Here is a 12,695-nt window from a genome sequence, read left to right as displayed (position 1 = left end):
GGGGGAGGCGCGGGCGAGGGGTCGTCCGGCGGCGGGAGCGAGGGTCGCTGGAAGCGGCCGGCTTCGCTCTCCGGGGCCGCGCTGCCCCGGGAGCCCGGCGGCCGCCGCTGGCGGGGCCGCAAAAGAGCCGGCGGCGGCTCGGCGGGGGGCACCGCTGCCGTGAGGGGCTGAGCCGGGGACGGGGCTGTCGCCCGCCCGCCCCCCTTTGCCTTGGCTGGGGGAGCGGCGGCGGGATGCTCCGCCGGCGGGGGCCCGGCTCCCGCCGCCCACGCGGGTTTTGGTTTTGTCTTCCGGAAGACTTTAGCTGTGCTGGGAAACTGCATCTCTCCCTGTCGGTTGTGGACTCTTCCGCAAGTCCCAGCGACGAAACCTTGGCGTGGGAGTGGAACCGCCCTCTGCCAGGCAGCGCAGCCCCCGCCCCGACGTGGGCGGTGGGAGCGCAGGTGTAGCAGCGCCGGCAAAGGAGCTGATGCCGCTGCTCCGGGCACACCGAGACCGGGCGAGCGCTCGGGGAGCAGCCACCATGGCCACCGAAACTGGCCCGGGCCATACTTTTCCCCAAACAGGCCGTAGAAGTCTTGGAAATTTGAGGTGTATACGAACCTTTCCTTTACAAAGTACAAACCCCACAGAATTAATTTTCTCATCAGGAGATTTAGGTGCGATATTAGGAAGAAATTGTCTACTGCGAGACACTGGAACAGGTTGCCCAGAGAAGTTGTGGCTGCCCCATCCCTGGAGGTGTTCAAGGCCAGGCTGGATGGGGCTTTGAGCAGCCTGGTCTAGTGGGAGGTGTCCCTGCCCAGGGCAGGGGGTTGGAACTAGATGATCTTTAAGGTCCCTTCTAACCCGAACCATTCTGTGATCTCTTTGGGTGCGGAATAAAAAAACTTAACCTGCAGGCTTTTCATAGTAGAAAACCCTGTCGGGGAAGCGAGCCTTGAAAGGCATCATGCTTTTTACTGGGAATTTACAAGCCTACCTCAAACCTTTGGAGGGAGCTTCCTCAAAGCGCACGCAGCGCCCTAGGGAGGGTCCGTGTAGCAAGGACCACGTTGTGCAGGAGAGGAGAAATCAGATGCCTTGTACTAGCCAGATCTTTTTTCAGCTGTGTGTTCACGCTGTCTGTTACCTGTGCCCGTCTTCCTTAGCATTCTGCATACCTGGGATTTTGCAGGTAGGAGAAGGTGTGGGAGCAGGATGCCAGAGGTGCTTGCAACGGGCCATAGCGTGTGCCTGTGCAGAGATCTCTGAAGGCGAGTGCCCGAGGTGGGTGCTGGTGTGGGCACGTCCACACAGGGATGGCATCTCCCAAGGAGGTCTGGGAGCAAGGGAGCAAGCAACTTCAACTTTTCCAATGTGAATCACAGAATGATAGGGGGTTGGAAGGGACCTTTGGAGATCATCTGGTCCAACCCCGCTGCCCAAGCAGGTTAACCTAGAGCAGTTTGGGCAGAATTCAGTCTGGCCAAGTGCGTCTGAGTTTATTTTTTGGGTGCGAGGGTAACATCGTAGGAATTGAGTCAGGGAAATGGGTTTTATTTAAGCAGGTTTTAGATTTAAAACTCTTATCTGCTAAAGATGGGTAACTGACACATTCATTTAATGTATTTCTGCATCAACTATAGACATATAAAATAGGTTATTTGTTTTTTTTCTTGGAAGATCTGTCATTAGGTTTTACTCCCATGACACTTTAAGCACTAACCTTGTCTGACAGGGTTTGTTTTGCAACAGACCCGATCAATGCAAAATGGGGCAAAATATTTTCAGTTTTAGTTTCAGTACTGACAATTATTTTAAAATAAATAAATCATAATAGTAATGGACTGTTCATCAATGCTAAGTCAGGGTTTCCTCTTTTTAGTTCCAATAAAGCAAAAGATCCTGTTTTCGTCACTTGTGAAGAGTGGCAATTAATGATATGTTTGTATGGTATATTTAGTAGCTCTCTTGTCTTTGAAGGTACTTCTTGTTTATCTCTGTTTTGCAAAAGGGTGCTTTAAGAACAGAATGAGTAAAGCATTTTAAATGGCAATGCTAATCTATGCAGTGATGATATAAACATGCTTACGGTGGGTATTTTTTAAATTATTTCAGTCTTATACCCAGGTCTATGTAGAAAGACTGTTCGTGTTCCTCTTCAGAAAAAACCCCAACAAATCACTCTACACACCGGTGTTGTTTCCATAGTGCTACTGGAGCACCGCTTTGAAAAATTTGATTTTGATAGTTTCAGTGAGAGTTCATGCTTGGAGCTTCATGAGCCCTAAGTCTTGACAAGTCAGTCATGCATAATAGACGATGATATCATAAAGACTGTCCTTACTGGAAATCATTGATGCTGGCTCATTTGTTTTTGTTGCATAAGCTCAGAAGGAACAATAGGCATCAGGATTTAAATTAATTATATTAAAATCTGTTTTTAAAAAAAGTGTCGGAGGCAAGGAAGAGAAAGAAGGCTGTATTTAAATTTTGGATGACTGAAAAGTCACTGGAGGAACACGTACTAAAATGTTTGGTTTTGATTGCTCCCACAGTATCCGGAATAATGCCAAAACCCCAAAACGTAAGAATTACTTCAGTTAATCTTCGTAGCTTTTTACGGTGGGATGCACCTGAGTTTCACGAAGGGAATGTAAGTTACACTGTCCAATCTAAGAGGTAAGTCTGGGGGAGTTGTGCTTTCTTTTCTTTATGCTTTACAGCTGTGTGTGTTTGTGATTTGTTTCCTTTTTTATAGGAACATCAGCAGCTCTCCCTTTCTTTTAACTTGTGAGAAGCTTATCTTCTGAGCTAAATAACAGGGCAGAGGCATTTTCTACACATTTCACACCCAGGGCAGCTTGGTACCTATGGTTTTTTGGAACGAGAAATATTTTAACGCCGGCTGTTATTAGCTCTGTGTGTGGTTTTTCTCTATCATGCAGCTGTTACCTGCAATTCAGGAGGCTTAGTTCTGCTAAGCGTTAGGATCTTATTTCGTCTTTCACTCCAGCAGCATTTTGTGCTCTGCCACCAATGCAGCCAGCCAGCTTGCCTGCGCCCTTAGTGGAAACGCTCCATGAGCTGCAGGCAGGTGGCTCGTCCCTCAGTGCCTTAAACTCAGGATGCGTCTTCTGAGGTCTCCTTTTGTCAGTTTTGGTGGGTTGAGAAATGTCCAAACCGAGGGTAAGGGACATCTTAAGTCAAAAGAAGATTTTTTCTGGGTTCTGGTAGCAATTACCTGTTGATCACTATGTTCCTAGGAGGGCCCTTGATGCAAAACAGAAAGAATGTCATGTATTATCCAGTTCCCAGTCAGTTTTCAGACGCTGTTTTCTCTGGCTTTTCCATATATGTGTAAAGTCCGAGTTAGACAGCAAAGCCATACATAATAATATTGGCTTAATATTTGCAGACTTGTCTAATAACTGCTGTGTGTTGAATCAAGTTTTGTTAAGCACTGTCAAGAAAAGGGCATCTATTTGCTGAACCATAGTTTTAATCTAAACTTTATCACAGATTTATAGATGCACATAAAATGCTCTACTGTGTGCGTACACACTACTAATGATGTTTCTTATACACTTGATCTAATTTTTTTTGTTTGTGAGCCCTAATTGGCTGTATTAACAGACAGGTATGCCACTTTTCCAGTTAGTTGAGAGGAAAGACATTCAGTTAGTTGTAATTTACACATTGTAAACATTTTGTTTCTCTTCCATACAGCATTACTTTACCTGGAAGCACGTATACAAATGTGAGCACAAACTTGAGACTCACAGAGTGCGATGTCTCTTTTCTGTCTGTGTATGGAGACTACATTTTACAGGTCAGAGCGGAGTCAGAAAATAACCATTCAGACTGGGAATCCGTCCCTTTCAAGCCCATGCATGACAGTAAGCCTTTTTCCTATCTTCCACAAAAAATATTGTCTGCTGTTAATGCACCTTTACAATTTTGCTCCATAAGAAAAGCTGTAGCATGCAGATCATTTTTAAATTTAATTACATTGAACTTTAAAATCCTAGTTGTAACACTTCCATTTTTGGTAGCAGAAATTGCTGTCAGAAAGCATAGTCGATTTCCTGTTATATTTAGATGTTAGATACTTGAAATATCATTTGAGGATATTTTCAAAAATTGTATATTTTTCCCTTAAAATAAGGATCATTTATTTTCAGCCAGGAAGAGCTTTTCTTCAAGGATTCAGACTTTCTGTATATCTAAATAAGTTTAGTTACTTTCTGATTCATTGGTGTGTCGAGCAAAAAGCTTTGGGTTTATTTTTCAATTGGTTTCACAGAGAAACATTAATTTTAGTTCAGAAATCTTCATTGTACAATATTGCTGTTCTGTTAGTGAAGCTTGGCAGTCTTTGTGAGAGATAATTTGGACATTGCCTTGCATTGGATGTACAACAGAGATGTTAATCGTATCGCTGTCACCTGAGTTTGGGAATGAGGGAGTGTTTTTTACCAATGAGAGTTCTTTGGTTTTGTATATTCTTACTCCACTCATTAGCAAAAGTCACATTATTTTAGATTAGGTAGTTAATGTTACCCAAGGCTTTTTCCTCCTCACAGCTGTTAATACAAAACCATGCAGGAAGCTTCTGTTACATCTCATTTTTGAGGAAAAGCTTTTAAAAATCCTTTTCTTTCTCGTTCTACCTTCTTGAATTTCGTCATTCTGTTCCTTGGATTTCAGAGTGCAATTTTACAGTTAACAGCCTTGTTTTTCAAAATATTTTTATTGGTTATCTGTCTCCAAAAGCATGTTGACATAATTTAATCTGCCTAGAACAGAAGCACTGAAACATAGTACAGAAAAAAAAATCAATACAACATAGCAAGTATAAATTACAGTCAAAAGAAAGTGCAATACAAAAAGTATGGATGGATTTTGAGAGCAGAGAGCAAACGCGTAAATCATTAACAGAGTTGTAGTTTGACATATATTTGAAAGAGCGTGTGGCCTTCAGAATAGGCTTGGTTTTGGAAAGGCAGCTTATTTCTGAACTGAGAAAACCTGCATATAAAACTACCCGGAGAGAAAGACCTGGGAGTACTGTCCAAATCTCTGAGGAGGACATGAGGATTTTTAATGTTGTCATAGCTGATCGGAGCAGGGCATAGTGATAAAAATAGCTGATGTTCCTTTCTGTGTTATTATTTCTGCCAGTGCTTTTGTAAGACATTTCTCACTGTATTGTAGGAATAGCCTAAGAAACCCAGAGTAAACAAAGCTCTCCTCACGTTATTTTTCACAAGTTCAAGAGCATATTCCTGAGCATTACATGAATGCATGGTCCAGCAAGCAGATTTTTTTTTTTTTAATTTTTGATTAAAGAAACACAAGTTTATAGAGGAATGCAAAATTGTCTGTATATTGAGCTCTTCCTTTCTTAGACACTTGATAGTGTGGCTGTAGCCAGGCAGAGCTTTAGTAGAGGCAGCCAAGGCAGAGTTGTTAGTTGGAATTACAGGAGACTAATGGAGAGCTCATTGCAGACACGATGTAGTTGATAGGTAAGCTACGCATGAATTAATTTAGGTAGTGGCACGAAAACATAAGGACATGCCATTTTCAAAATAGGATAATATAATATTCAATCTTTAAGACATGAAGAAATAATTCGAACATATCAGTTTTCCAAAGTTATCACAATGAAAGAAACGTTAAAACACTTCACTAGAGGGTCTCCTCAGAAAAGACATGTATTTCAACAGCTTGATCCAGAAAGAGAAGTGAGTAATAACCTATAGAAATAGTCCTTCCTCTCCCAGGAGTCACCACAGCTGGCAAAAGAGAACTGAGTTAATTTAGTGTATGGGAAAAGTAGTCTACAAAAATATCTGATATTTAACTGCAAAAATAAAACCCTTTCAAGACCAGTTCTATAAGGAAAGGATTTATTTATGCCTGACCCATGAAAGGAAATTACTTTCTTCTAATAGGTAAATTTATTTAAAGCGTGAACTGTCAGAGGTCGTCTAAAAACGTCAAATGAAAAACAATGTGAAACTGAATTCTGTTCTTTCTTCTCTTCCACTGTTCCAATATATAGCAGTCATTGGGCCACCTGATGTAAAAGTGAAGTCAGACTCTGGGTCCCTACATGTGGATTTCATAGGCCCTTTTGCTGAACATGAACATGACAAGTGGTCTCTAAAGCACTATTACGGCTCATGGAATTACAGAATACTGTACTGGAAAAAAGACAGCAATAAAGAGGTAACTTCTGCTTCCTGGACGTTGTGACTCCATGACTTTGATATATGTTTTTCGTGGTAAAATACCATACTGATGAAGTTCTGAAAGCTAACAGTACTGAAATAAAAATATATCTCTACTAATTACAATGTAATAAAGTCTAGTCATCACAACTGGCATTCAGAGCAAATGGCAGATAGCTGTGTAGTTAAACAGTAGTATGGGTATAATTTACTCTTTCCATAATTAGAAATAACTGCTACATTATGAGAGTTTATTCCCTCAGTTTAGCGATGAGTTCATTTGCGATGCAGTCTTCCCCACCAAATCACTGTATTTCACATATACAAGCAAGGGTAAACTTAGAAGCCGCAACATAAGCGGTATCTGCGATCCTGACGATTAGCTGACTTCGATTCAAATCTGATGTTGCTCAAATATTTGTGTTCTTTGTGGGACTTTGGGCTTTGCACACCACCATTGGTGAGGCTTTATGTTAACTGGGGGCACCTTCACCTCTTCAATTTCTAGCAGTTGTAATTCGCTTTCTTCCTCTCATGGACGGCCCCTTCCACAGACAGATGTGTTGCTCAGCTCAAAAGACTTCTCTGTACAAAATGTGAGGAGAAAGATCATAAATAATATATTATTTATAGGATCTTGAGTTCTATTACAGGAAAAAAGGAATCCCTTTGCCAGAAGATATCAGTCATAGTATAACTACTGCTTTGTACATCAGTACAATTTTCATATAATAGAACTCCACTACATATAATTCTAATTTGTATTTGTTACCTTGCAAAATTCTTTGGCATTCAATTCCAGAAAATGAGGGGTCATCATTTCCCAAAAAACAGACTGGTTTTCAATTCCCAAACTACAAAAAATTAAGGTATTTCTGCATACAGGATGCAAACTTAGGCAGATCAGTAGAGAAAGCGGGAACTTCAGGTAGCATCTGTGCTTGTAACACTTCAGAGCAGAAGTCTGGGAAATTTCCATTGGTGTCAAAGAAGCGAAAGGCATAGACTATGTAACTTAATAGGTTGTTTTTTGAAGTGGATACTTGCTCAAAATGTTGAAACCTAGCTATAGAGTCTTCTCACCCCTGAGAAAGAATTTGTCGCTACATAATGGGGTGTGTTGTAGGGATTCCTATACTCTGCAGGGACCATATAGTTACAGGGCCATAACGAATCATGCCTCTAAACAGCAAGCTGCGTTTGCTGTCAGTCACCTAGTAATAGCTTCCACAAGCCTTTTTCTTTCTCTGTTTGGTGGGGTTTTTTGTCTAGATCATCCATCCTACTTGCTCTGTCTCAAATTATCTTTGCCTGTGACAGTACTCTTAGTTAATCTCATTAGTTCTCTCTGCAAGCGGATCTCATTTATCGCTTACCTTTAGCCTAAAACTTCATTAATGCCTCTAGAAGCAGCCAGAAAGTCAGTGGTGTGAATGGTCTCATGCTCTAACCGTAGGTGAAATCCAAGTAGAGTTATCAGTTATGTGACACAGGCAGCACATTCCATTCTGCCTTTAAAACCGTTATTTGCGTAGCAGCTATGACTGCTAGGATTTGTCCTGCTAAAGGTAATTTTAATTACTTAACTAGTCCATTCACTGGACTTGTGCTTTTCAAATTTTTTTGTATTCTTTGTTATTAGGTGACTCACATAGATAGTAAACATAACTCTGAAGTATTATCTCAGTTGGAGCCGTGGACAATATATTGCATTCAAGTGCAAGCAGTTATCCCCGAGTGGAACAAAGCAGGGAAACTGAGCGAAGAGCTTTGTGAGCAGACAACCCACAATGGTAATACCTGGTGCATCAGAATGGGACATGCGCCCGAGGGAACTGGGAAATGTGCAAAGCCATTCAAAGTGAAAAATCCATGTAATGTGTAAACCTTCCAAAAATTGATGTGTTTGTTACTTTAGTACTGTGTGGTGGTTACCTTTGGAGCAAAGGAGTTGGAAATGAAGTGAAAACTATAAGCAATATGGCACCGATGGCTCGATGCTTTCCTTCCCTGCAGAGGCCTCTGCTTCCTCATACTCGGAGTTAAGTGGAGCATAGGCTCTTCGCTGAGCACACTGGGCATCTGAATTTCTTTTACCATCAGCTGTATTCATTATCCCGTGGAAGCCTTTGTTCCATGTATTTGTAACTGAGAAAGGAATTAGACCCTGTGTTGCAGCCTGCTTCGTCTGTGGCGATATTGCCAGCGTCTGTCACGAGGCTCAGCCGTGATGCTCTTTCTCTGTGAAACACAGCAGTTATTAATTAATAACATAAACACATATTTTGTTCAGATAGTTTCCTTCTCATTTTGAAAGCAGTTAGTACCAAAAGCGCTTTCCCTCCCAGCGATGCCACCTCAGTCCCTATCTGTGGAGTCCGACAACAACTGCCACGTGGTCTGATCCTGTCGTCTTAGCGGGGAGCTTCATGTCCATAGTTAAAAGAAAGTATGGGGTCCTAGATAGTGTCTTTTTCACAGGCATAATGTGTATTTCAGCTAACTTACGCCCTCAGATAATGAGTGGAAATCAGAGGCAGAGACATGTTAATGAGGAAGCCATCTGGGGGAAGCCTGGGGAAGCTACTGAACTAACCTGTTTCTTATGGTTTTCCTCATAAAATGTTTCCTCATGTATTTTTTCCTACATGAGTATTATCTGCGTGCGCTGCAGTTGAATTACAGGTGGGTTTTGGTGCTGGGTTTGCTTGTTAGTTCATGCCTAGAACAGTGCTTAGCAAGCATAGGTTAGTTTAAAACATCTATACAGTGATGTATGGATACATCTCCGTTCCCATTGCCTCTTGTGAAATCCCAGTGCATGACATAATTTTTTTAAAGGTTCAGTAGTTTAGAATTTTACATACTTTTGCCCCCTGCTGTCTTGCCTTTGCTGCCATTTTTACAGATTTCTGTAAGAGAAAAGTGGAAGCCTATACTCTGGTAGTGTTATGTGTCAGCTCCTACATTCCTGAAACACCAAAGTGTACAATAGATCTTTACGTTATATCACCTTGTGGATGGTTCTGTTGGCCTTTTGTCCTTTAATCGTTTGCCTAGTATAGCATGTAAAATCACTGATACGTGTAACTGTAGATTTCTAAATATGATGGCTTATAAGCATATTTTATTGAGAACTTCCTCAGCCTATTCAGACTAAAAATTTAGAAGCTAAGAGGTGTTTTGTATCTGGAAACAAAGACGTATGTTAGCAGTTACAATTTTGTAATAGTTTTGTGGTTTTTTGGTGGTTTTTTCAAATTCCATAGAGAAAGTGATAATTTGAAAATAATCTATTCCAAAATTAATGATCACAGTTTTAATTTATTTTTTTTTCTGGTCTCTTGCAGGTGTAACTCCCGTGTGGTTAATTGTGACCGTTCTCATAGGATCAATGTTGGTCGTTGTAATATCTGTTCCTGTTTGTTTCTTTTCCTTTTTGTATCTGTATCGACTCACAAAACATGTTTTCTGCCCTTCATATATTTTCCCACAACACTTGAAAGAGGTTTGTTTTCTACATAATACAATTAAAATCTGCCTTTGCAGTAGAACCGCCTGCTTTTCAAAGGCTTTCTGTGCCAAAACCTTTAGAGCTTCTTTTATTTTTGCCTTCTTTCATTGGCACCTGATTGTTAGCCATCTGTAAAGCGCAGACTGTTCTGAGGGGGTTACAGATTATAAGAAGCCACGTTGGTTATCTGTTGTGGTATAGTTGTTGTGTATGGTAAAACTCACTCTTCTGCCAAACACAAAAAGCCATTCAAACAAGCATAAATGCTGAAGTCGTGAACTTTGGAAAAAGCTGACAAAGGAAAGGTACTTTTCAGCATGAGAAAGGTAGTGGAAGTCAGTTCATTTAATATTTAATTTCTGGCATTATAGGTCATAAATTTTGCATGAAAGTTACCTCAGTATTTTCATCAAGTTCTGTGGCGCTGTATAGACATAAGTAAGAAGCCGTGAAATTAGACTTCCTTTTGAAGTATACGGATGTATAATAAACTCTAAAATACTGTCATTTTGAACTGTTGTACCCAGAATGGTCCAAAACATTTAAAAGATAAAACCAATTTTAAAACTTGGCATAGACAAGCAACGTAGCAACTGCATACTTTGTAATATGAAGCTTTTTATGGCTTGGAAACAGGATGTTTTCTTTCACTTTAAAGCAAGAGAATAACAGGTGTTACCTTTCTGTTCCTCTTTTTAGATAGCGAACAACTGAGATATGTCTCCCCTATCTCATTTTAGACTTAAAATTGCACATTTGTTCTCCTGAAACAAAGTTCTTTCACAGATATAATAATGAGTTTTAAGTAAAGAACGTTTTGAAGTCTGAAAATTCAAGGTAGAAGGAGAGCAAGGAATGTTAGCCATTGCTGTTGGGGAATACCACTGACTCTGTTACCCGTATAGCAACATAAAAAGGCTGTATCAGAGTCTCCTCCAAGAAACAAGGCTATACAGTGTTGAACACGCTGAAGTTAGCAACCTGTACCTCTTCTGAGTTTCCTGCTGTTTCTCTGGGTCTTTCCTTTTGACTCAGAGTTCATCAGACGAAGGCTCTGCAGCCGAGTTGGCAATCGTCTTCTGCTTTAAGCCGAGCACACGCTCAGCGCACGGTAGTTTGCTGAACCTGGAGCTCAGCTGTTGGGAAGGCAGCATTGCTCTGATCAATACAGGATGTGGTCAAATTTCTTTTTGCTTGCAGGCTTCTCACAAGAAAGCGAGAATTTTCATTTTGTGCTTGTCAGTCACAGTAATCAAAGGTTGGCCGTGCTTACCTTAAAATGACATTTATCAAAGGCAGTGGTTTCGCTACATGAACATTTGAGATTGCAGGTTACTGACAGAACATTTCAAATCACAGTTTGATAGAAAATGGTCTAATAGTAATAATGTTAGTATCTATTTTTGTAATTACAGTGAACAGGACTCCTGATAGTGTATTTTATGTAAGAAATGAGCCACTCTAAAGTAATAGGCAGGGGTCAGGTCACAAGAACAAAATGCAGTTGTACTCCTCCAGCCAGGAGGATACCAATAAAATGCAGTGCCACTTCAGCTGCCAAAAAGAGTGGTTGACATGTTAGTACTGTGTTGAGTAGGTGTGCTGGTCTTGTGTTGACGTTCAAAATACAGTCATGACATCCCGCGAAGTCCGTGTTGATTCTTGAGGCCAGTTCCATCTTATCAATAGAACAGGGAGTGGGAGGAATTTGTGATATTTTGGTACTAAAATGAAGTCATCTTTCTCACTGAACTGCGCAGCCCTGCAAATCTCCCTCCCTCTCCTTTTCTTGACTAAATGGTTATGGTTTATGTTGACATTTAAAGCACCACTGTTTAGTGTCTGAGCAGACAGCTCTCTGAGGTGGCGGAAACAATTCACATCTCTTAGAGCTGTTTCACAAATCTCTCTGTGAACTCCTTCACCTACAGACAACTCACTGTTTTTAGTTATTGTTTCCAAACAAAACGTAGGTATTTTATTTTTTTAAGAAAGTTTATATTGCAAAGAAGTCACTAACCCCTGGGCTTATTACGTTGACGCTACTCTGCAACTTCTAAGGACTGAGAAAGCCAATTGAAGAGTGGGAAACAATATAAAACATATTTCTAAGCAAACAGGATGATATGGTTGGTGCAGCCTAATTCGCATTTCCTCTTTCCTTCACAGTTTTTGAGCAAGCCTCCCAGTGGTTCACAGCTTTTTTCTCCACTCCCACAAGAAGAGCATCTCTTTTATGACAAGCTAACTGTTGTTTCAGAAGAACCCAAAAATCATAGTGATGAGACTGGTGATGAGGCCAGCAAGACAACAGAGCACCTTCAGGACTCCGAACAAGAAGATTCCGATTCAAGAATAGTCCCAGCTTCAGAAAAGGCCTAAATACACTCCTCATACTTCACTCGGACCAACGGAAAAGCAAATGGGCTGTTGAGTTTATCTTCTTATTGCTGCATTCTTAAGACAGTAAAAATCCATGTACGAAGATCTGTGCACAGGCTTTTGACAGAATGATATTACTTTTTTTTAAGTACAAGAAACTTGACTGTAAATGAAGAATTAAATTATATGTAATTTTTGCCACCGTTTGTCGTGGCTCACTTAAGTTGTAGCAATACCTAGGACCTGTATTATGACATTAATTTAAAAAGCAAATATCATATATATATATATACACACACTGGTTAATTTAACTTTGATGAACTATTTATTGCAAAAGCTAATCAAAATGGCATATTGTATAAGGTTTGTAAAAGAAAATTATACTTTGTAAAGGAAGAACTGATCTGACTTATTTTTTTTAAAGAGAAATTGTGTGTATTTCTTAAGGATCTCCTTAGCAGCATAATCTTTCTATTGAATATTTTTTTACCTGATGCAAAATTGTAAAGTTGTTATGATGATATGAACTTGGTATGAATAAACCAAACACAAATATTCAGGGTGTTTTGCGTTGCCAG

The 12,695-nt window shown here is 40.4% G+C and overlaps 1 protein-coding gene across 3 annotated transcripts in view; it reads left to right on the top strand.

The window, feature by feature from the left end:
* The window catches only part of IL10RB (interleukin 10 receptor subunit beta), a 14,288-nt gene extending 1,593 nt beyond the window's left edge, over nucleotides 1-12,695 (top strand). Inside the window, exons 2-7 of one of the 3 annotated variants that reach the window (XM_054210860.1) lie at nucleotides 2,541-2,664; nucleotides 3,712-3,881; nucleotides 6,053-6,219; nucleotides 7,864-8,014; nucleotides 9,572-9,729; nucleotides 11,905-12,695. In XM_054210860.1, coding sequence (XP_054066835.1) covers nucleotides 2,541-2,664; nucleotides 3,712-3,881; nucleotides 6,053-6,219; nucleotides 7,864-8,014; nucleotides 9,572-9,729; nucleotides 11,905-12,117 — 983 coding nt within the window. In that variant the 3' untranslated portion in view covers nucleotides 12,118-12,695. Of the gene's footprint in view, nucleotides 1-2,464; nucleotides 2,665-3,711; nucleotides 3,882-6,052; nucleotides 6,220-7,863; nucleotides 8,015-9,571; nucleotides 9,730-11,904 lie in introns of those variants that run through there. The other 2 variants (XM_054210852.1, XM_054210841.1) reach the window with 2 other exon arrangements.

The sequence above is a fragment of the Rissa tridactyla genome, chromosome 1 (genome assembly GCF_028500815.1).
Source record: "Rissa tridactyla isolate bRisTri1 chromosome 1, bRisTri1.patW.cur.20221130, whole genome shotgun sequence".
Lineage (NCBI taxonomy): Eukaryota > Metazoa > Chordata > Aves > Charadriiformes > Laridae > Rissa > Rissa tridactyla.
The sequence above is the reverse complement of the archived record's forward strand: the minus strand, read 5'-3'. Positions and strand labels throughout refer to the sequence as shown.